The sequence below is a fragment of the Physeter macrocephalus genome, chromosome 12 (genome assembly GCF_002837175.3).
Source record: "Physeter macrocephalus isolate SW-GA chromosome 12, ASM283717v5, whole genome shotgun sequence".
Taxonomy (NCBI): domain Eukaryota; kingdom Metazoa; phylum Chordata; class Mammalia; order Artiodactyla; family Physeteridae; genus Physeter; species Physeter macrocephalus.
The window spans coordinates 36,443,720-36,467,131 of NC_041225.1; the positions used below are offsets into that span (position 1 = coordinate 36,443,720).

A 23,412-nucleotide genomic window follows, 5' to 3' on the forward strand; every position below is an offset into this window, starting at 1 on the left:
TGGCTCACGGGCCCAGCCGCTCCGCGGCACGTGGGATCCCCCCTGACCGGGGCACGAACCCGTGTACCCTGCATCGACAGGCGGACTCTCAACCACTGCGCCACCAGGGAAGTCTTGGGCTACTTTTAAGTACAACATATCTTGGCTTCTGCTTCTTCAATTGTCCAACTAAGGGTTTAGACAAAAGCCAACAAGAGGGAGTGAAAAAAAAAAGCACTAGATCAAGAGCCAACTCAAGACCAAACCCATCTCTGACACTATCTAGGTAGGTGAGTTTGGGAAAGCCATTTCTCTTGAGGCTTTAATTTCTTCATCAATAAAATAGGCATCATACTGCCATTAATGCAAGCTTCCTCTGAGATCATGCGAAAGGACTTATAAGCTAGAAAGTATTCACAATAATCAGGAATTATTAGATAATCTCTACGAGACCTGTCAGGTCTAAAATGATGGTGCTAAAAATGTATGCCCCATAATTATTTCTGGGCTAGGAACCACGGAGTACAAAGAGGATACTCATATAACATTCAGATATTTACTGAAAGGCCCTGATTTTAGAGTACTACTTTCATAAAGTCTTTTTAAAAAGTCCAAACAGTTAAGGATTCCAGTACAAGGTGCCACAAAGAAAGATCAAAACGTAAGGAAATTAGTTGCTACCTTCTCCCTCCTTCTGTTCAATCAGAGAGGATACCGATAAAAACAAGAAAGAGCTGAGCTCCACACAAAAGAATAACCAATAGCAGGAGGCAAGGTAACATGAATCTGGAGTTCCCAGGAGGTAAGACAGAGTAAAAAGAAGACGGACATTTTATACTGATTGAACAGAGTTACATTTGCCTATTAATATACCAAATCAACTAATAAACACAGCATTTAATATGTGAAGGATATGGTACAAAGGAAAGTCATGTACCAATATATCAATCCCCAAATAATTCTTGTTCTAAACATAATACAATTATGTTGGTCCCAATAAAATAACTATGGAACACAAACAGTAAGAGACCACGGACCCTGCCCCACAGCAGAGTGGAGCGTTCTGCAGTGTTCTCCGACACTTCCGGGACTTTGCACGTGCGGCTCCCGGACTGGAAACAACCAGCCTTCCCCTATCCGCCTGGGAAACTCTTACTCACTTCCAAATCAAGTGTCACCTCCAGAGTTCAATGGTCCCTCCCTGCACCGCAACGGCGCTTCATATTATATGACAGGACAGGTTACGAAACGTGTCATATTGTCCCGTTCTACGGCTGCTTCTACATCTGACTCCCGCACTACACTGAGGGCTCCTTGAGGAAGCACGCTGCATTTTATTCATCTATTTATTCTCAGCTCTACCACCACGGCTGGCTCAAAGTGCGTGCCTGCTGACTGACTAAAAGAATAAATCAATGCTGAAACTCCACATAATTACTTAATTATCATCAAAAGAATTAAAAAATGAACCCTTTAAAATTTGTTAAAGATAGAGTTATTATTTAGACGGAATTAAAGAGAATGGGAAAGGATCCAGGGAGGAAAACAAAGTAAAGCTCTCATGCACTATTATGGTAACAGAAAGACCAACAGAGGCAACACAGTAAATTAGAAAGAACAAAGTACACGGCAGAGGCCAAGGCATTTAGTCTTGCTTATGGTTCTTCACCTGCAAAATGAAGACAAACTGCTTGAAATGACTAAAGAGAATGCCAACTGGAAAACTGTAAACATACAAGGCATTAAAAATGAAAGTGACTTTCCAGACATACAGAGCAGTGTTATTGCTCAATTCTACACAGAGAATGCCACACCAACCCGGAAGACATGCGTTAGCGGAAGTCAAGGGCACAGAAATAACTAGAGCTCAACATTTTAAATATATTAAATACAAGTGCAGCAAGAGAATACATGTTATATTTCTTACAATTTCCATATTTCTTACAATTTCCCTTAGTTAAGAAATTGAAGAAACGAAAATTAATTTGCTTGACTCCCCCCAAAACAGGAAGGAGTATGATCTGAAGCCCCATGTATGTCAAGACTCTTGTGAGAGCCACGTAGAGGGAATGACTATAACCACCTCCCTCAGAGAGAGTGCCAAAGCATATCGGTATATTCAGGAGGAGACTGCCGAGCATCTTTGAGATGGATCCATGTGTCTCCTATTGAAGAACAAAATAGTTAAGCCCAGGATCAATGTGGCTCATCCTCTTGAAACATCAATAATCTCAGATTTAGGAAGGAATCTTTTTTTATTTTAAAACCAACAAACATAAGGGATATGTTATGGACAAGGATACAAAAATTCACAGGATAAAATAAGAAACTTCAAAGATATATAATGATTCCAGGAGACTTCTTTGGGCTATATCCCCAGATCCAAGAGGACTAGATTCATTCTTTAAGTTTTTTTTTTTTAATTTTCTTTACTGAGATAAGAATGATATATATAGTAAAATGCACAAATCTTCAGTGAACAGCTCCATGAATTCTTATTAATGCATACACCCCTGTAATGTATAATTAAGAGCAAATTCAGATGAAAATCTATAATATTCAAGATTCATTCAACTCTGTCCTTAAGGGGACCCTGGCGAAAATGTTTTGTAAGGTTAAGCCAATTTGTATTACCTGTTCTTGCCCCTGGCGACTGTAAAACTTGCCACTTAACATCCTTAATAATCCCAGGGTCTTTGGTACCTACAAAATAGACACACATTATAAAAAAAAAAGATCAATGGAAGGCTTCCTCATTGCTTAAAGGCCTTTCATCATGAAATGAAAACTACAGCATATCTAGTATTTTAAGAAATGGTTAAGAAAATCATGAATAAGTATCAGAAATCTTGGTGAGATTTTGTTTTTGTTTGGGGAAAAAACTCCAACAAGTGACAAATCTTACAAAATGTACCCATAATCAAATGTATTTTTAAATACATACATAACAAGTCTAGTACAATCTATGCAAATTAGAATCTAATGAGTGGCTCTTCTCAAATGAGGCTGGCCCAGGTTACCATTTTATCCTAGCATCACTATGGAAAAGGTCAATACTCCCAACAGAAATTTCATTCATGAAGAAATTGATCCCATACTTGAAAAATACCAGAAAAAAAATCACTTAGAAAAAAGTATTTGAAATAATAAAACAAGATTATTTTTGTCTCTAGATTTAAGAAATATACTTAAAGCAAGAGGGAGAGATGTGTATAATTTTTTAGAAATGGAAAATAAGCATTGTTGAAGTTGTGGAGAATTTGGAACACTGATACATTGCTGGCAGGAACATAAAATGGTACAGCCACTGTGGAAAACAGTCTGGTGGTTGTTCAAAAGTTAAACGGAATTACCATATGACCCAGAAATTCCATCCTAAGTATATACCCAAAAGAACTGAAAACAGGTGTTCAAACAAATACCTGTACACACAAATGTTCATAGGAACATTATTCATAATAGCCAAAAAATAGAAACAACTCAAATGTCCACTAACTAAAGAATGGATAAACAAAAGGCAGTATATCCATACAACGGAATATTATTCAGTCATAAAAAGGAATGAAGTACTGATGCCCACTAAAATTTGGATGAACCTCAAAAATATGTTGCTAAATGAGAGAAGCCAGATACAAAAGTCTCATATTGTATGATTCCATTTATACGAAATTTTCAAAACAGGTAAATCCAGAGAAACAGAAAGCAGACCAGTCATTGCCAGGGGCTGAGAACAAAAGGGAGTGACTGTTTAATGGGTTTGGTGTTTCCCTTTGGGGTGACGAAAATGTCTTAGACCTAGATAGTGGTGACAGTTGCACAACACTGTGAATGTACTAAATGCCACTGAACTGTACACTTTAAAATATTTAATGGTCCATTTTATGTTATATGAACTTTACCTTAATTTAAAAGAAAAAGGCAAAGGGGGGGGCGGTATTCTTAAGCTGAGGTTAAAAACGTTCCTACCAGAACTGCTGAGCAGCTGAAGATATTACTGACGGCCTAGCTCCACATTTCCTCCAAAAACAAGAAAATACAAGAAGAGAAAAATAAATCTGCATGAAAACCACACCCTCACTTAACTTGAAGATCAAGGACAACTCAAACTTCAAAATCATTGTAAAGCAGAAAGAGAAAACCCACCAAACTCCAGTGTGTCATCCCCACTGCTCTTGCCATCCCCACGCTCCCAGCCACCCCGACCCAGGCCGACACAGGCTTGTGGTGAGCAAAAGCAGACTGAAAAAAACACTGCAGGGTCCAGGAGGACAGATGCGACAAGCTAGCAAAGGGGACTAAGGTCAATCTAAAACGACTGCCAAAACTTATAGTCTAAGAAAACTTTCCAGAAATGAAAAAAGACCTGAATCTATATATTGAAAGAGTGAACAGGTACCTGGGAAAATTAACCCAGAAAAATCAACTCCAAGAAATATTCCAGGAAGGATACTAGATTTCAAAGATAAAGGAAATCCTCAAGGCCTCCAAACAAAATGGCCAAGTAACATACAAAGAGAAGATAATTTGACTTGCATCAACTTTTCAAATTCCACATCCAAAGCAAAGCAACAATAGTGCTGTGTTTTTTTAAAGTTCAGTGAAAGAACAGGTAAACCAAAGATTTTATATCCAGATAAGTTTTCCTTCAAATGTCCAGGCTATGAAAAACAATTCTGACACACAAGAACTTAAGGAACTCTTCATCTATGAGCCCTTCTCAAATCATCTATTAGAGGATAATTTCATCCAACCAAGAGGTGACTGGGAAAACTTCAAACAAAGGGACAGTGAACATTTTAAAATACATAAATGAACACCTATGACTAAAGAAACATGACAATGAGGGTTGAAACTATCGTATAAATATTGTGTGTTTTGACAAAATAGAAATAATGCAACTAGAAAAGGGAGGAAAAAGGAGAAGGGGAAAATAAAACCAACTAACTGATGGTTGTATAGGCAATTAATAGGAATTAAAGAATACCAATAAACTGATAAACTGGTAAAATACTGGAGGGCACTGATGCCATCAGTAAGACAATTTCAGTGAAATCATGGAGATAAAGCCCCATTCAAGTGAATTCAAGAGAGAAAAGAAAAGTTGGAAATGGATCCAGTATAGCTGACTCTTGAACATGCTGAAGGAAAGGAACAAATGGGCTGGTAGCAGGATTTAGTAGGTTCTAAGTCCCCTAAAACTACAGAGTTTTTACAATGGGAAAAATAAAAGCATGTTGCTTGCTGATAAACCTAACGGGCAGCAAGATTCAGGACTTGGATAAACATCCTTCAATCAGCAAGTGTGAGATCCAGGGGACAGACAGAGGAGCTGGCCTCGGCTGGGGCAAGTACAGCTCATCTGTAATAACAAGAGAAAAGGTTCGGAAATTCGGTGCATATGTAGGCAGGTGGTAGGATCTTATGAAAATATTTTGATTACTTCTGTTTTCTCAGGGAAACAGGATTTCAAAAACCCTGTGTTCTTTCCAGAACAACATTCTGTACTGAAAAGGAAGCAGTATCAATAACAAAAAAGTCAGTTTTGTTCATGTTTTATACATTTTTTTCCAAAATTTCCACCTTAATAATACAAACAGATAATAATTAACACTGTAGAACATTTTATTGTTTATCAACGGCCTTCACATATTATTACCTCATTTGATCCTGGCAAGAGCCTTAAGACACCAGTGGTAAGTGCTGAGCTGGAATTCCAGTCCCAACCTTCTGACTCCTGAGCCTGGCTCCTTCCTTCCCCCCGGTGACTGAACTCTCCCCTGGTATCCGCTATAGCTTCTTGCCCTTATTTGTGGGCACAGCGGTACCTCCAGTACAGTAAACCCCTTGAGGGCTGCTACCTGTATGTTCTGATACCTGCGTCGGTGATTTGATGTTGAACAAATGAATAAATAAAACTATCTCCTACAGATGACACAGACATTAATTTGGAAACTTTGCTCAAGGTATATATGGAATTTTGCATAGCCTCTCTTACAACCCAGCAGCCTTGTGAGAGATGAGAATATATGTGTCAGCAGCATTTTTCGGTCGATATCCACCCAAAAACAATAGCAGCCTTAAACAAACAATAAGAGGTTCGATGCAAACAATATCCGCCACCTGACAAGAGGAACTAATCTTATAGTTTCAAATTACTTTGAGGTAGGGGAAGGTTACACAGAATGATTGTGCGTTTAGCTGCAAGACACATTAAAAAGGCACTAACATAATTAAAGTACGCTTGCAGCATTTCAAGAAGTTTATCATGTAGCGGAGCACTCACTTTGCAATTCAGTATTTCCCCCCACTTATTTTGTCACTGCACAAGCAATTTTCTTTTAAGAGACTCCAATATTGAAGCTTCAGGCCGGAGAGGGAAGGACCATACATAGCAGAGCAGATTCTAATACTTCAGTAAGGAGCAAAGTGAAAGCACGGAGAATTTAAAGAAGCCACGGTGAAAAAAGGTTTCATAGTAAGCAACAGTCCTCCGTGCCTTCCCCTGTCCCAGACTCTGTCACAAATATACTTGATTACACCATATTGAAATGGCCCTTCACAGTTTGCCTACTTTCTCTCGCCTTATATCCTCCATACTTACCAATTCTTTCTTTTTTTCCCCTCAACCTTTAATTTTGACAAATTTCCTAGCTACTGAAAAGTTGAAATGATTACACAATGAAATACCAGTATACCTTTTACCTGAGTTCACCCATTATTAACCTTTAGCCACATTTGCTTTATCTGTATGTGTATGCATACTGCTTTTAAAATTGTTTTTTGACTGAACCATTTAAAAATAAGCTACAGGGACTTCTCTGGCGGTCCAGTGGTTAGTACTCGGCGCTTTCACTGCTGAGGGCGCGGGTTCAATCACTGGTTGGGGACCACGTGGCGCAGCCAAAAATAAAATTAAAAAATTAAAAAATAAGCTGCAGACATCACACTCAGACAGAGTTAAGCTGTAGACATCACACTCAGACAGAGGCAAAGAGATAAAATTGTTCAAACTCTTTTCAGGATCTGCCCTGATACATCTCATATATAAAACGACAAGCTGGGTGTGAAATCGGAGAGAGGAACATGACTAAATTACAACAAATATGAAATAACATGTCCAACTGCTAACTCACTCTTTTTTAAAAAATAAATTATGGGATAATCATCACAGCATAAAGTTGACAATGCCAATGAGAGGTATGTAATTTCACATGGGGAGTGAGGAAAGTGCTAAACAGGAGCTACAAAATCTGCTTCCACCCCTGCTGCCCTATTTTTAGTTGTTAAGATCTCCCAGGGCCTTAGGCTCCTCATCTGTGAAATGTGGCTAATAACACTCAAACTGGACTCCTTACTGGACCCTGCAGAGAGAATAAGTGGGTGCTAGAGTGAGTAGAGGGACCACGAATGGAAGAAAAAGCACACGACACAGTACCGTATAAACCGGTGTACGAATATAAACTGTTTTAAGGTCTGGTGCCATACTGAACCAATAAGTTGACCTAATTTAAAAAAAAAAAAAACCCTACTACTTTGTTGGGTTAAATTCACAATCACATATTTCAGCATATGCTAAAAACTAAAGAAAATAATTAACGGAAGCTTACAATGATTGCTAAAGATTTCTTTTCAAAAGTACTTCTTCACTAGTTCTTCTTCAACATGAAAACGTTTAACCATTGTTTTGCAGGATTATTTTGAAATCTATATATTTTGAGGCAGAAATAATGGAACAAATACATTCATAGGAATAACTAGTATAGCACATTCACTTACACCATGTTTCACCTTAATTTCTTGGTTTCTTCCCTCATTAGAAAAATATTGTATCTGAGCGCCCACCAAATATCAGGCTAAGCACAGGGTACGTAATTATGATCATACAGTTTATACAAAAAAACCCAAGATATATATTATCACAGAGTGGCCAATATGGTAGAAACAATTAATATTCACTAATATCTAGTTTTTCTTGCCCTTCTGGACACACAGAAAACTACTTCCCAGGCCCCTTGAAGGTAGGAGGGGCCACATGATTCATTTCAGTAAATGAACTGCGAGCAGAAGTGATGTCAGTTCTGGTGTAAGATGGTTACGAAGTCCCACCGTTTAGTCCTCTCCTCCCCCTCCTAAGGCCGTAAACTGAGACAGTGGGCCCTCAAGAGGTCACCAGCCTCCACATATCCTTTAGTCATCACTTGGAACAAGCTGTTCAGGGTAGTCATGATATCAACAGCAGGCTTTGCCACAAATAAGGAACACACTTTCATGGGGTAACCCACAGAAATGTCAGGATTTTTCATTTGTTTGTTTATGTGGCTGCTTTTATTATCACAACAGAGCCTAGCCTATACTGACTGTTACAGCATAAAGGAGTGACTGACAGAAAACAGAAATTCAATTAAAGAATGAATAAATGAATGGTTGGACGAACAGTACTGATCAATATGGAACAAAATGGAAGTGCGAAGGCAGTTAAGAACTTGAACAGGGGAACTCATGCCAGCGTCTGTACCCTCATTCTGCCACTTGCTAGTGGGGTGACCCAGCTAAATTTCACTTTCCTCCTCAACAGACTGGAGCTACTAACAATACCTACCTCAAAGGGTTACTGAGAATTAAATGAGCTGATACACAGTAACAGCACTCAGAACAGCTGCCGGCACATCAAAAGGGACTTAATAAATGTTAATGTCTAAATAAGCAAATGCAAAATGTTAATGTCTAAATAAGCAAATGCAAGTAACGGGATTACTGTTAGGTTGTTTTTCTGATATCTGCAAATATTGTTACTAAAAATGAGGCCCAAGTTAAATAAAACATGCTTTAGATAAATTTGATATTTGAAAGAAGTCCTAAAATTTCACTTGCATTAGGTTACTTTCTTCATTTAACGCAAATTGTTTCCTTCTCTGTATCTTACAAAGGGCTTAACTAAGACCTATTAGCAAAGTGAAATACCACAACTAAGACTTACTGCAGTGACCCTGTCTCCACCATGAGTAACTGGCTTATAATAAGGTGATCCTGAAAGAACTCTCCAGGCAGAGAGTCCACAGCTAGCAGCTCTTGGTATGCCCACTTCAGCAGTTTCACATCCACCGACCAGTAAAAGTCTAAAAGAGAGAAAGATAAAAAGAATTGAAAAATTACAAATAGGAACAAGACAACATCAAAACAAAGAGAGCAGAAACCGTCACAAGGAAAACAGAAATAAAATTAGTACATACTAATCCTAGAAGGTAAATATTTTAGAGGAAACAACCAATAGAAAACCAGATGGGTTTTCAACTAGAATTTCACCTTCATTTACACATTCAAACATCTGAAACTCGGATGAGAACTTAGAAACGAGAAAAAAAATGTTTTCAGGTTGGCCACTGAATATCTAAGGAACTATATCAACACCAAGAAACTTTAATAAACAGATACGTCACCTCACATAGACACATATGTACTAGTTACAGCAGTGCATCAGAAGCAATGAGGGCAAAATTACAGATGCTAGAAAGAAATGACAGCTGGGATTGCTGTGGATGAGACACTAATAACTATACTGAAATAAGACTGTACATTATGACTGGTTCACTTTTCTGTTTGTTACACTTCATTGCAATTAGAGGCCAGTTACCAACAGGACAAGCCGTCTAACAAGTACTAAAAGTTAAAAGACTATGTGACCACTACACAAACTAAGCTGATTAATAATGGAACCCAACAGTCATGATTTTTAAAGTTAAGTCATGTTTAGTAAATCTGGCAGGGAACGTATAAGACATCATAATCACCTATAGAAAAAAGAAAAGTGTTTGAAAGTAAAACTTCTGATATATTAAAGGAAAACACTTGTCGTCCCCAATAGCGATAAGGCAATGGAGTAACAGAAGAGAGAAGCCACATCCTTCTTAATGTCTCAGTTTTTTAAAAAGGCCCTCCCTACAGGCAGCAGGAAACTCCCTGCTGCTTAAGAAAAAGACCAGGTTTCTCTGGACATGTCCACACAACGCTCCCCCCTACACAATCTACCACTATCCCAAATGACAGGAAACAACATCAGGCTCCCTTTACATCAAAACGTACCTGCTATCTACCATCACCAGGCCCCCACTGTGTCAAAAAAAAAGGATGCACTTCCTCACACAACAAATTAGTGCTTATCTTTTTCTAGACCATGCTCATAGATAAATCAAAACTTTAAAAATTTTAGTTTCTGCATAGAAATCAAAAGAGGGAAGGAAATGACACTTCCTAAGACTCCTCAGAGTTGGCATATCAAAAGACTGACTTGGTTTTATGGTTATGTTAACCAATGATAACTCTTAAATTTTCTATAGTTCTAAGTACCTCATGAGGTAACACCATGAGTTACTCAATATAGCCCGCTGAGACCCTCAGTAGAAGGGTATATGCTCAAGGGCAGTCAGACAGAGCTCTACACGTCAGTGCACAAAGCAACACCTGTCCTCTGTTAATTCTGCTTACCTTGCGGGGCAAGCAGAATAATGGCCCCCAAAGATGCCCATGTCTTAATCTCTGGAACCTGTGAACATGCTGCATCACGTGGATTTAAGGTTGCTAAGCAAATGACCTTAAAACAGGCAGATTATCCTGGATTTTCCAGGCGACCCAAATAACCACAAAAGTCCTTAAAAGCAGAAGTGGGAAGCAGGAGAGTCAGTGTCACAGTGATGTGATGTGAGAAAAAGATTCGCCCAGTCACTGCTGGTTTTGAGGACAGAAGGGGGCCAAGGAAGCTGGGCTGCTCTAGAAGCTGGCACAGGTAAGAAGACAGACTGTCCCCCTGAGCCTCCAGCAAGGACACAGCCCTGCTGACACCTTGATCTTAGTTCAGTGAGACCCATTTCGGACTTCTCACCTCCAGAAATGTAACATAAATTTATTTTAAGCCCCTAAATTTGTGGTAATCTGTTAGAGCAACCACAGAAAACTAACACCCATCTTGTTTGTTTCCCAGCCCCAGAATTCAGACAACCTGTCAGTCTCTAATTCCACCAACTGCCCTCTTCTCATTTGACCACCTTCCTAACTTTCTTTTTTTTCTTCACTCTTAATGAGATATAACTGACATACAGCACTGTATAAGCTTAAAGTATACAGCATAATGATCTCTTTTTCTGTCAGTCTGTTTTTGAAGCACAAGTGACCTACAACACCATGTTAGTTCCTATTCTGAACTAAGCTAACAACAATTAAAAAAACAACAATAATTTTTTAAAATCTCATCTCTACATATACTCTCAGATGTAAAACTTTCGAAACTGCATAAAACCCTTCTAGGTTTAGCCATAGAGCTTAGCCCAACTCAAAGTCTCAAAATTCATAAAGTAATGTAAATGTGCTTTATTCGCAAACACAACTTGAGCCTTCACTCAAAGCCTTTTTCCTACTGCTTTTATATATAGTCTAACAAGTTTCCATCACAGCAAATCATAAGCAACAAACTTTGAGAAGATGCTTGAAGCAACCTGCTGGGCTATTTCTACCCTCCGCCAGTCCTCAGAGCTAACACGTAATTAACCCTGTTCACCAGGGCAAAAGAGATTTTGGTCCAAAGTCAAGGTAGGAGTACGAGTATTACTTGCCTATAGCCACCATTCTGCTCAAATGATTTTTACACCAGAACAATTTCAAAAAAAATAAGTAGACCTAATGCAGATAAAATCATATCATTCCTCTGGCTCTAACTACCAATTTGAAAAAAATACAGTTGAAAAAAGAAAAATACTTCAAACAACACTTCAAAGATGCAATCTAAACAACGGGAAATCTAAATGTAAAATGGATAGCTAGTGGGAAGCAGCCACATAGCACAGGGAGATCAGCTCGGTGCTTTGTGACCACCTAGAGGGGTGGGATAGGGAAGGTGGGAGGGAGAAGCAAGAGGGAGGAGATATGGGGATATATGTATGAATATGGCTGATTCACTTTATTATACGGCAGAAACTAGCACACCATTGTAAAGCAATTATACTCCAATGAAGATGTTAAAAATAAATAAATAAATAAAAATAAACAATGGCAAATCTAAAAAAATCTACACAGTAGAACACTACAGAATAAATGACCTGGCTTCGTCCGAACACACACACACACACACACACACACACACACACACACTCTCTCTCTCTCTCTCTCTCTCTCTCTCTTTGTACGACTGAGAGAGGAGGAGAGAATGGAGAGCAGATCAATGAATTAAAAGAGAACACAGTCTGGATATTTGAAGATATGGACAAATTATTGTTAATTATCTTTGTATATGACAATGGTTTCATGTTTATGTTTTTTTAGAGTCCTTATCTTTTAGAAATACACACTGAAATATTCAGGTGAAATACTACGCTGTCCAGAATTTACTTCATGATATTCTAGGCACAGGAGGGTGGAGGTTCGGCTGAGGCCATAGATGAGATGAGGCTGGCCACGAGTCGACTGTTAAACTGAACGGCAGGCACAAGGGAGTCAGTACATTCTGTGAACATGCTTCAAATTTTCCGTAAGGAACTTTTTTTTCAAAAGTCAGTTTGTTAGGAAAAACTCCTCTGAATAAATAGAAACAAAACAGGTAATTCTGAATATCTACATTTCTGAATATAGTCACAGTACTTTTGAAACAGAAAACATATGATTCTCATAAAACATACCTTTAAAAACCAGTAGCCTATTGTTCTAATAAAAATAAAACACTATTTGAGAATTCAACAAATCTCTAAAGGGCCAGGATAAAGCAGATCCTGATAATGAAATAATTTTTCTCTACTCAGTGTACAACATTGACCATGTATAAATAAATATATATTTTTTTATAGTAACCATATAATTCTTTTCTCAAGGGGTTGAGCATTACTATTTAGTTTGCACTACTATGTCATGGAGAGGACAGATGTCATATTTAATTTTCAGATTTTAAAATATATGTATAAAACTTTACGTTGCCTAACTGTGGAAGGAGAGCTAACTGAGATTTCAGATTTCTTCTTATCTCCTGGTCTTGATACTAGAAGACACTTCCTCCCTATGAATTCTGATAAACATGGCCGTGAATAGATCAAATTGGTTACAACAAGATAAGCTCGATTGAAAATAAAAGAGATTCTATCTTTAGTTTTTTGAGACCCAGCAATCCCACTACTGGGCGTATACCCTGAGAAAACCATAATTCAAAATGAGTCATGTACCACAATGTTCACTGCAGCAGTATTTACAATAGCCAGGACATGGAAGCAACCTAAATGTCCATCAACACATGAATGGTTAAAGAAGATGTGGCACATATATACAATGGAATACTACTCAGCCATAAAAAGAAACAAAATTGAGTTATTTGTGGTGAGGTGGATGGACCTAGAGTCTGTCGTACAGAGTCAAGTCAGAAAGAGAAAAACAAATACTGAATGCTAACACATACATCTGGAATCTAAAAAAAAAAAACCAAACTGGTACTTGATGAACCTAGTGGCAGGGCAGGAATAAAGACACAGACATAGAGAACGGACTTGAGGACACGGGGCGGGGAGGGGGAAGCTGGGGCAAAGTGAGAGTAGCATGGACATATACACACTACCGAATGTTAAATAGCTAGTGGGAAGCAGCCGCATAGCACAGGGAGATCAGCTCGGTGCCCTGTGACCACCTAGAGGGGTGGGATAGGGAGGGTGGGAGGGAGAGACTCAAGAGGGAGGGGAGGGCTTCCCTGGTGGCGCAGCGGTTGAGAGTCCGCCTGCCGATGCAGGGGACGCGGGTTCGTGCCCCGGTCCGGGAAGATCCCACATGCCCCGGAGCGGCTGGGCCCGTGAGCCACGGTGGCTGAGCCTGCGCGTCCGGAGCCTGTGCTCCGCAGCCCGGGGCCGGTGCCCCGCAACCGGAGAGGCCACGGCTGTGAGAGGCCCGCGTACCGCAAAAAAAAAAAAAGAGGGAGGGGATATGGGGACATGTGTATGCATATGGCTGATTCACTTTGTTGTACAACAGAAACTAACAGAAACAGTACTGTGAAGCAATTATCCTCCAATAAAGATGTATTAAAAGATAAATAAAAATAAAAGAGATTCAATAACTGCTTCCAAACAGCCTTTCCTCCATTCATGCCAGACTGAAGAGTAAGTGGGAGGAAGGCAGAACGATGGAACTAATCGTGTATTGTCCCCACCAGATGGTATGGCAGCTTTGGGACGCTGACGCTCCAGCTACAAGCCCGTGCATGTGTTCAGCCGTGCAGACAGGCACGTGCGTGCTTACTTGTGTTTAAAGGGAGTGGGTACCGAGATGCGTTCATCAACATATTCACAAAATGGGTAACCAGCAGCTATTGTGTGCCAGGCAACGTGCAGGGCACTGAGTATACAGAGATGAACACGGTATGCTCCCTGCATTCAGAAAGCTCACTCTCTAATTAAGGGCACATAGAAAGGAAGAACAGCTGAGAGCCTAGAATTAAGTGGTGCGAAGATAATAGCCATATATGGAGATAACCCAGTCCACATCTCCTGAAGGGTTATCTTCAGTTATACGTGCCAAGGGGTATCAATCCCAATTCAAGATGTTAATTTGGTCCATTACTTTAATGATTCACAGGACTCAATGTGGACCAGGGCTCAGCTACAAGTGATTTAGGAAAACAAAAGCAGGTTGGCAGTGATGCCTGGCCTAGTAAATAAACCTTCTTCATCATGATCACAGTGTTAGAACAGGCTTCCTGGGCAACTCTAGCCAAAGTGAAGTGACACCATGTAACTAAACTGAAAACAGTCGATGGAAATGAGAGACGTCCGAGGCCCAGCACCATATATGCAATGAATGTCTCCTGAGTGAGTGAGTGAATCTAAAGCTCCAGCTTCCTCCTGAAGTAGCACAGAGAGAGACATGTTACAGCCCCCCTCCCCTTGCCTGCCCTCGCCCGTGCTAGGTTGCAGCAGTAAGATATGAGAAGATGAGGCAGGGAGAAGAACAGGGTCCTGGCAACAGGGGTGGGGAGTCACAGTGATAAAGAGGGCAGCAGACAACGCTGAGGCGAGAATCTCGTAAAGGAAAGCATCAGGGAGAAAATTTCAAAATGTTCCTGAAGGACACACAGTTATGCATAAAGAGACAAACCATGTTCTTTGACGAACTCTCAATACCTTAAAGATGCCAATTCTTCTTAAACTATAAATTGAAAGAAATTTCAAATAAAATCCCAACAGAATTCCTTATGGAACTGAACAAACTGATGTAATGGAACCAGACAATATAAAATTCACATGGGAGAGTAGAGTAGAGTTCTATTAGAGTAGCCAACTCCATTCACACTGATAACCTTTCCCTTGATGGCTTGTGCTTTGTGCATCCTGACCTGTCAAAAACTTTCCTACTCTAGTGTCATTAAGATGTTCTCCTTCAAATTTGACCATATTAAAATCTAAAATTCCTCTCCATAAAGTGCAAAGACAAGGCACACACCAGGAAAAGTTATTTATAAGACATAAAACTAACAGGATAGGGCTTCCCTGGTGGCGCAGTGGTTGGGAGTCCGCCTGCTAATGCAGGGGACACGGGTTCGGGCCCTGGTCTGGGGGGGTCCCACATGCCGTGGAGCAACTAGGCCCGCGAGCCACAACTGCTGAGCCTGCACGTATGGAACCTGTGCTCCGCAACAGGAGAGGCCGCGATAGTGAGAGGCCCGCGCACCGCGATGAGGAGTGGCCCCCGCTTGCCACAACTAAAGAAAGCCCTTGCACAGAAATGAAGACCCAACACAACCAAAAATAAATAAATAAATAAGCCAAGCATTTGAAGCCCTTAAAAAAAAAACACTAACAGAGTATATGTTTTAGCAGACAGAATCCATAAAGATCTCCCAAAACCAGCCCAAAAGAAAAACAGACAAAGAATAAGCAAGTCACAAGAAGAGAAATACAAAAGCCAGTAATGAAGATCAAAACAACAAAGATTTATGCCAGCCACCCTCTACGCTCAGAGACACAGTAACTCTCATAAAACTATTGGTAAGACTGTAGTAATCATTTTGGAGAATGATATGACAATATCTAAAAAATGCACCCCTTCCCAAAAAATACCCCAAATTGAGTTCTGAGACAACTCTAGAGAAATTCTTGCACAGGTATATTTATCTCTTGGTAAAAGAATACCTCATGTAGCACTATTTATAATGCAGAAAAATTAGAAATATTTTAAATGTTTAAAAGGGATAAATAAGTTCAGTAAACTGTTCAGGGAAACATATAGTGTAAAAAGAACAAATATAAAAATACATATTTGAAGGTCACACACTAAAACCACGAGAGCAGGCTGCCTCTAGAAAGGGAAAGTGAGACAGAGGAATGGAAGTAAGAAATTTTGTCTGTACTATTGTCTCTCTTTTATTTATATATCTGGGTATAACTATACACATACATACACACACACCTTAAGTAAAAAATATAATCTCAATATTTGTTAATGCTGGGTAGTAGGTACTTAGGTGTTCATTAAATCATTCCCTGTACTATTCTGTTTCTAACTTAAAAAGAGGAAAATCAAGATACAGTATCGCAAATTATGTACCTAAATTTCTTCCAGTTAATTAAGTCCAAGAGAAAAAAATTCAGTAAATTGGCTGTAACACTTAGCATCAACCCACAAGTCTAGTCAAATACTGAAAAAGAAAATAGCATATCATTTGCTTTGTGACATTTTGAAGCTGTTTATATGTTAATAGTTACATCTTAAGCATTCTGTGATTTACTACTGAAAGGATCACTAGATTTTTGCAAAAATTAAAACCACAGACAATACTGCAGAAAATAACTTATATCATTAATGTTATTTTCTGTTGCAGTAAGCTCCTCCACCCAGAAACATTTACATGCAGTGGTAAGCAAAACCTCCTTAAATATACAGTATTTGGCTCTTATGTACTTACTTCGGGAATCACATTTTGAAGCAAGTGATTATTTTTAAATTATTCTATACAGACATAAAGCAATACGGAATTTCTATAGTACATATTAAATTCTGAAGACTAAAGCCCTCGATGTGTAGGAGTTTAAACTACTCGTTAACAAAAACACGAAGAGTAGGAGAAAGAACTTTCCCAATAATCTTCAACCTCAAAATTTTGTGGACAATAGGAAAATCAGCGGTCTAGGAATCAGGTGTATCAGGTTCAAATACCTTTGCAACAGAGTAACTGTAACATTAGTTTCCTTCATCCCATCAAAATTTATAAACGCAAACCATGTGCTCAGCAATCAGGAATGTGCAAGACAAATAAAGAGCTTGCTTAATAAACCACTTCTAATTCTCAGAATCAATTTGTAGAGTCGTGTTTCGCTCTCCCAGTGCGTTAGTACCAACCACGGGGTGAGGCTCGGGGGCGCCCTCCTTTCTCAGACGGCCGCGGACACATATTCATACACGAGAACGACAGCGAGCACTGTCCACTCCGGGGGAAGGACAAGCCAACCCAGACCACTGCCGCAGGCACCCTCGAGTTAGGCACAAAAAGAGCCTCAAGGACCAATCAACTGCGCGGAGGAAGAAGTCAAGGAAGGCTTCACAGGGTAACGCCAGAGAAAGGTTTATCCTTTAAACAACTTCCCAAACAGATAAAGGGATCAGGTAAAGAGCCTGCTCAGCCAAGAGAACACGATGTACAAGAGCGCGGGGACGCGTCTGTAAATGGTGCGCTGGGAGGATGGTGAGAAACGCAGTGAGTGCTCCCAGCCTGTGAAAGGCGAGCGGGGGTAGCAGGGCAGAAAGTCCGAAGGGCCCTTAACAATACAGAACGGTTTATCCTGCTCACTTCCCGAGCACATGATCACCTGCTACCTTCAAAGCGGTAACAGTTACTTAAATCATGGCTCCATCACTAAACGTTAAGCCATTCGGACACAGAGACCGGGTCTGTATCCTTCAAAGCATTTACCACAGCTGTTTCATTCACGAAACATCTGTCTGCACACTATGTGCCCAGAACTGCAGGGGCGCGAAGATAAATCCGATCCGGAGCCCCCCGCTGTCCTTGGCTTAACCTCTGCAGGCGTCAGTTCTCCCACCTGAGAAACGAAGGGGCTCAGCCAAACGATGCACGGAACTCTTTTCCAGCTCCGACGTTCTAAGAGTCTAAAATTCAAAGCAGGAATGTTTGATTCAGACAAGAAAAATAAACTGTAAGTGATGGAGCCAAAAACCACAAGGAGTGAACTAAATGAGCAGGAGGAAAGGCAGAGGCCAGGGCAGAGCAAGAGGCAGTGAGAAGAGGGTGGTCAGGCCCGTCCGAGGAAAGAAAGGGAGGGACGGGATGTGTGCCCCACGCATCACACCAGACGTGATCTGGATGCCCTGGGAGAGCTAAAGCTGAGCCTACAAATTGATTACAAGAAGAGTTATAACTAGTTTATTAAGAAGGGTCTTCAGTCTAGTAATTGTTGAAAAAAATCTGCCATCTAGTGGCTTAAAACTCCTTAAAGCCAAGGAAATGAATTTGAAATAATAGAGCAAGAAACTCTTGTATGTTCCCTGTCCAGTGACCAATGGGCTTGTGGCATACAACCAGCAAGAAAGGGGGAAGAAGGAGGGAAGGAGGGAAGGAGGGAGGGAGGAAGGTTGGGAGGGAGGGAAGGGAGGGAGGGAGGGAGGGAGGGAAGGGAGGGAGGGAGGGGGGGAGGGAGGGAGGCAGGGAGGAAAGAAAAAACCAACCCTGAAAATGTAAATAAGTGTCATCATTTGGGGCAAGAGAAAAAAATGACAGTGCCTCCATATTTGAAATTATGTCATAATCGAGGGAGGGAGGGAGGGAGGAAGGAAGGAAGGGAGGGAGGGAGGAAGGAAGGAGAAAAATTTACATGCCCCCAAATTAAAAGTACTTAAGACCATGCCTGGCAAAGTAAGGGCTCAAAAACCGTTACCTACTACCTTCACAGTTAGAAGCCGTTCTTCTCTTGGGATCATAGAAATGTCCCCAATTTTAATTCATTCTAATTTGATCTTAAATATTCTTTGCTACAAAAATCTTACCAGTTCAATATTAAAAATTCTGTTCATCTTGGATTTCTTGAATGTGTGTGCCCCGTTGCCATCCCTCAATCCACAGCGGATGACAATGATCATCATCTAAACCCTTAGTTCCCTCCCCATCATTACGACGGATTTAGGCAACTTCACTGCAAAAGCACAATGTAATATGTTCAGCATCCCTCTGTCTGATCCATTCCATGTCTACTTTGAATCCTGATTTCAGAACAGTCCAGGTTCTGAAACCAAATTCTCACCTTCTATTTCAAAACCAATAGTTTAATTTTTGAAGTCTTTCTCAAACTTGTTCTCTCAGGAAAATAAGTCTTGTCTTTGAACCCTACCTCCCCCCACTGGATCCTGCTAACTGCTGCCTGCCAGCTGTCCCCGACAATGAATTTCCATAATGCCTGCTACCAAACTCCCTGCCACAATTTTGCTCTGTTAAATGCTACCTAGTAGCCTATACTAGATGTCCTTGGTACTTGAGCAGCTTGCTAAAACCACCATCTACTGTCTGTGCCCAATGCAGTGCAGCAAAACGTGGTCCAAAAAGAATGACGACTTGAGGTTACAGAGCTAAGAAGTAGCACAGATTTCCTGTCTCCTAATCCAGTACACATTCTATCATATCACAAATGTACTTTTTTAATTTTCTAATTATTTATAAAACAAAATTAATAGCATATATGTGGAATTTGAAAAAATTGGTATAGACAATCTTATTTACAAAGCAGAAATAGAGACACAGACATAGAGAACAAAGGTATGGACGCCAAGGGGGAAGGCGGGGGTGGGATGAACTGGGAGATTGAGATGGACACACATACACTATTGATACTATGTATAAAATAGATAACTAATGAGAACCTAGGTGACCTAAATGGGAAGGAAATCCAAAAAAGGGGATATTTGTATACGTATAGCTGATTCACTTTGCTGTAGAGTAGAAACTAACACATTGTAAAGCAACTATACTCCAATAAAAATTTTTAAAAAACATAATTAAGCATCATTCCTTAATTCCTATAAAATAACCTAAGATAACTCAATAGTCTTCTTTCAGCTCTCTACTCCAAAGAGAGATCCACAACAGCTAGCATCACTCCAAGTATAAGAAGAAATTCAATCTGGCCCAAGTTACTTCTTAAAATTGCATTTCCAAAAATTTTGCAAAGGGATTATGGAGTAGTCCTTAAAATCAGGGGGGGGAAACATATAACCCAAGTACAAAATATCTTGCTTAAGATTAATGAAATTCACTGACATATAAAGTTATCAGGTTAAACTACAACCAAAACGCTCGGCGCGGGGCGGGGGTAGGGGGGACGGAGAGAGAGCGAGAGGGAGGGAGGGAGGTTAGTTGATTTAACAGCTGAAGAGATTAAAAACTTTATTAAGGTCTACAAAGGCCCATTTAAATGTAACTGTAACATAATGAGAACTAGCCCCTCCTATCAAAGAATCTCCAAAGAGAGGACTGACTGATGGGTTAAAGCTGATTGCCAAATAATTTAATTTCTTTCCGTGGCAGGCAAAAAAATGTCAAACTAATAAAGAAGACTGTCTTCTTAAAAGACAGCCAGGTGGAGGCTGTTAAGGACCAAGATATTTCTGAGTCACACATGTCTATCTATCTGTAACATATCCTGGATAAAAGCAGATCACAGGATATGGCCAAGACTCTCCACTTCCCTGCCTCCCCAGAAACAAATGCCTGTGGGAAAAAAAAAGAAAAATCAGTCTGTGAAGCTCAGCAAGTCCCTCAATTCACACCTAAGGACTTTCACATCCGCCAAGACAATGCAGCTTTCTGTGCAGAGAACAGCACTTCTTCATTTCTCTTCAAAAACCCAACCTGAACTCAGGGAAAGAAGAATTTTCTCACAGTGGAGGAATGAGAATTCTAAAGGCAACATGAAAAGCTCCTTAATATAAGTTAATATACTCGATTACTGACATTCATACTTCCCAGCTACAAGGCTGCACATTAATCTCTCAAATGTCAACAGCCCCTGCATTATCAAAGGCTGAACACACTCTCTCACTGCAGTGGAAGATAATTAACAAGGATTAGGACTACAGTACTCATTCCTTTTCTAGAAGCAATCCTTCATGAAATTATTAATCTTATCTAGTTAGGGCTTATGAAAAACTTCCTAATGCAATTTATACCCAACTGCTCCTCCAGCTGTCAACAGAGTGTATCATTTACACATCACTGCCCTGATTCTCATAGAATATATATGACCTTAGGAACCAGAGAGAAAGATGGGCAATTTTATGGCAATGTAACGGCTATAAAGGCCCACTGATTAGCTTCCAAAAGCATCTCACAGGTCTAGATGGATCTCACACCTTATAAGAGGAGAACAAAATTTACCTACGCCCTTGGGTAAACCTTTAATTAGGGCACTCTCAACACTATCTCCTCCACAAGATATAATTTAAACATTTGTGGGACCGATGGACATTTCCCTAGACAGGGGTGATGTATGAAGAAGAGATCGTGGCCCCCTATGCATACTCTACTGCACCCTATCCCACTCTATGCCCAAGACTGTTTTCCTTCCATTTTGTGCCAGTGAAGTCATCATCACGCCTCCTGAGAGCTTATTCACATGAAAAACATTTTTGATCCCCCCACTAAATACTAGTTATTTATTTGGAATACCTCCTCTATCCCATGAGTGTAAAGCACTCATATTTAAAATGCTGAGGGACTTTCCTGGTGGCGCAGTGGTTAAGAATCTTCCTGCCGATGCAGGGGACACGGGTTCGAGCCCTGGTCCGAGAAGACCCCACATGCCGTGCAGCAACTAAGCCCGGGCACCACAACTACTGAGCCTGCGCTCTAGAGCCCGTGAGCCACGACTGCTGAGCCCACGTGCCACAACTACTGAAGCCCATGCACCTAGAGCCCATGCTCTGCAACAAGAGAAGCCACCACAATGAGAAGCCTGCACACCGCAATGAGTAGCCCCTGCTCGCTGAAACTAGAGAAAGCCCAGAGCAGCAACGAAGACCCAACACAGCCTGAAATAAATAAATTTTTAAAAAAATAAAGTGCTGAGTGTTGGTTAGGGGAAATCAGAAACCCCCAAGAGATGACCAAATCAGGATGTGTAAACCATAGCCCTTTAGCACTTCAACGTGCCATTACTTAAAGCTATCCCTCAGTCTCCGCCTAAAATTAACAGCTTTCTAAAGACATCTCCTCTTGCATCTTCTGAGCCTTCCCAAGAATAGTAGCAATCCCTATCAGTGCACGCTTAGGAGAATGCAATTACCAAACTACTCTTTAGCCAGTTCACTCCTACCTAATCGCAATCTACTAATAGGCAAGCTGACACTTAGTTTATTATTCCTTGTAAATGTCTCAAGTTCTTTCTGCAGAGTTTATTACTCCTTGTAAATGTCTCAAGTTCTTTCTGCAGAGTTTATTACTCCTTGTAAATGTCTCAAGTTCTTTCTGTGGAATCTGTATCTGGCTTAACACAGTTGACTAAAAGGATCAAAATTAATCACTCAAATGCTTGGATTCATCCTTTGTACAACTATGACATTCATTATTAATCAATCATGATTCTTCCCCCCAGACTGTATGAAACACGGGCATCTTTCTTAACATAAACCTTAGTATCCTTAACATAAAGATAAAAGTGTTCAGTTGGTGGAAATGTAAATTGGTGCAACCACTATGGAAAACAATATGGAAGTTCCTCAAAAATCTAAAAATAGAGTTGCCATATGATCCAGCAATCCCACTCCTGGGCATATACCCGGACAAAACTATAATTCGAAAAGATACACGCACCCCTACGTTCATAGCAGCACTATTTACAATAGCCAAGATGTGGAAACAGCCTAAGTGTCCATCGACAGATGAGTGGGTAAAGATGTGCATACATACACAATGGAGTACTGCTCAGCCGTCAAAAAGAACGAAATACTGCCATGTGGAGCAACAAGGATGGACCTAGATATCATCATATTAAGTGAAGTAAGTCAGAAAGACAAATACCATATGCTATCACTTATATGTGGACTCTAAAATATGATACAAATCAACATATCTATGAAACAAAAACAGACTCACAGATATAGAGAACAGACTTATGGTTGCCAACGGGGAGGGGAAGTGAGGGAGGGAAGGAATGGAAGTCTGGGATTAGCAGAGGCAAACCATTATGTATGGGATGGATAAACAACAAGGTCCTACTGTATATCATAGGGAACTATATTCAATATCCTGTGAGAAACCATAATGGAAAAGAATATGAAAAAGAATATATATATATGAATGTATATGTATAACTGAATCACTCCTGTACAGAAGAAATTAACACAACATTGTAAATCAACTATACTTCAATAAAATTTTTTTTAAAAAGCAATGTACACCAAAAAGAGTGAATTTTA

At 40.1% G+C, this 23,412-nt stretch overlaps 1 protein-coding gene across 1 annotated transcript in view; it reads right to left on the reverse strand.

Annotated features, from left to right (window-relative positions):
• The window catches only part of NBAS (NBAS subunit of NRZ tethering complex), a 357,350-nt gene that overhangs the window by 296,240 nt on the left and 37,698 nt on the right, over nt 1-23,412 (reverse strand). The window contains exons 10-11 of the mRNA XM_024119119.3: nt 8,957-9,095; nt 2,614-2,682 (exon numbers count right to left, since the gene is read on the reverse strand). Of these exons, the coding sequence (XP_023974887.1) occupies nt 2,614-2,682; nt 8,957-9,095 (208 nt within the window). The remainder of the gene's footprint in view (nt 1-2,613; nt 2,683-8,956; nt 9,096-23,412) is intronic.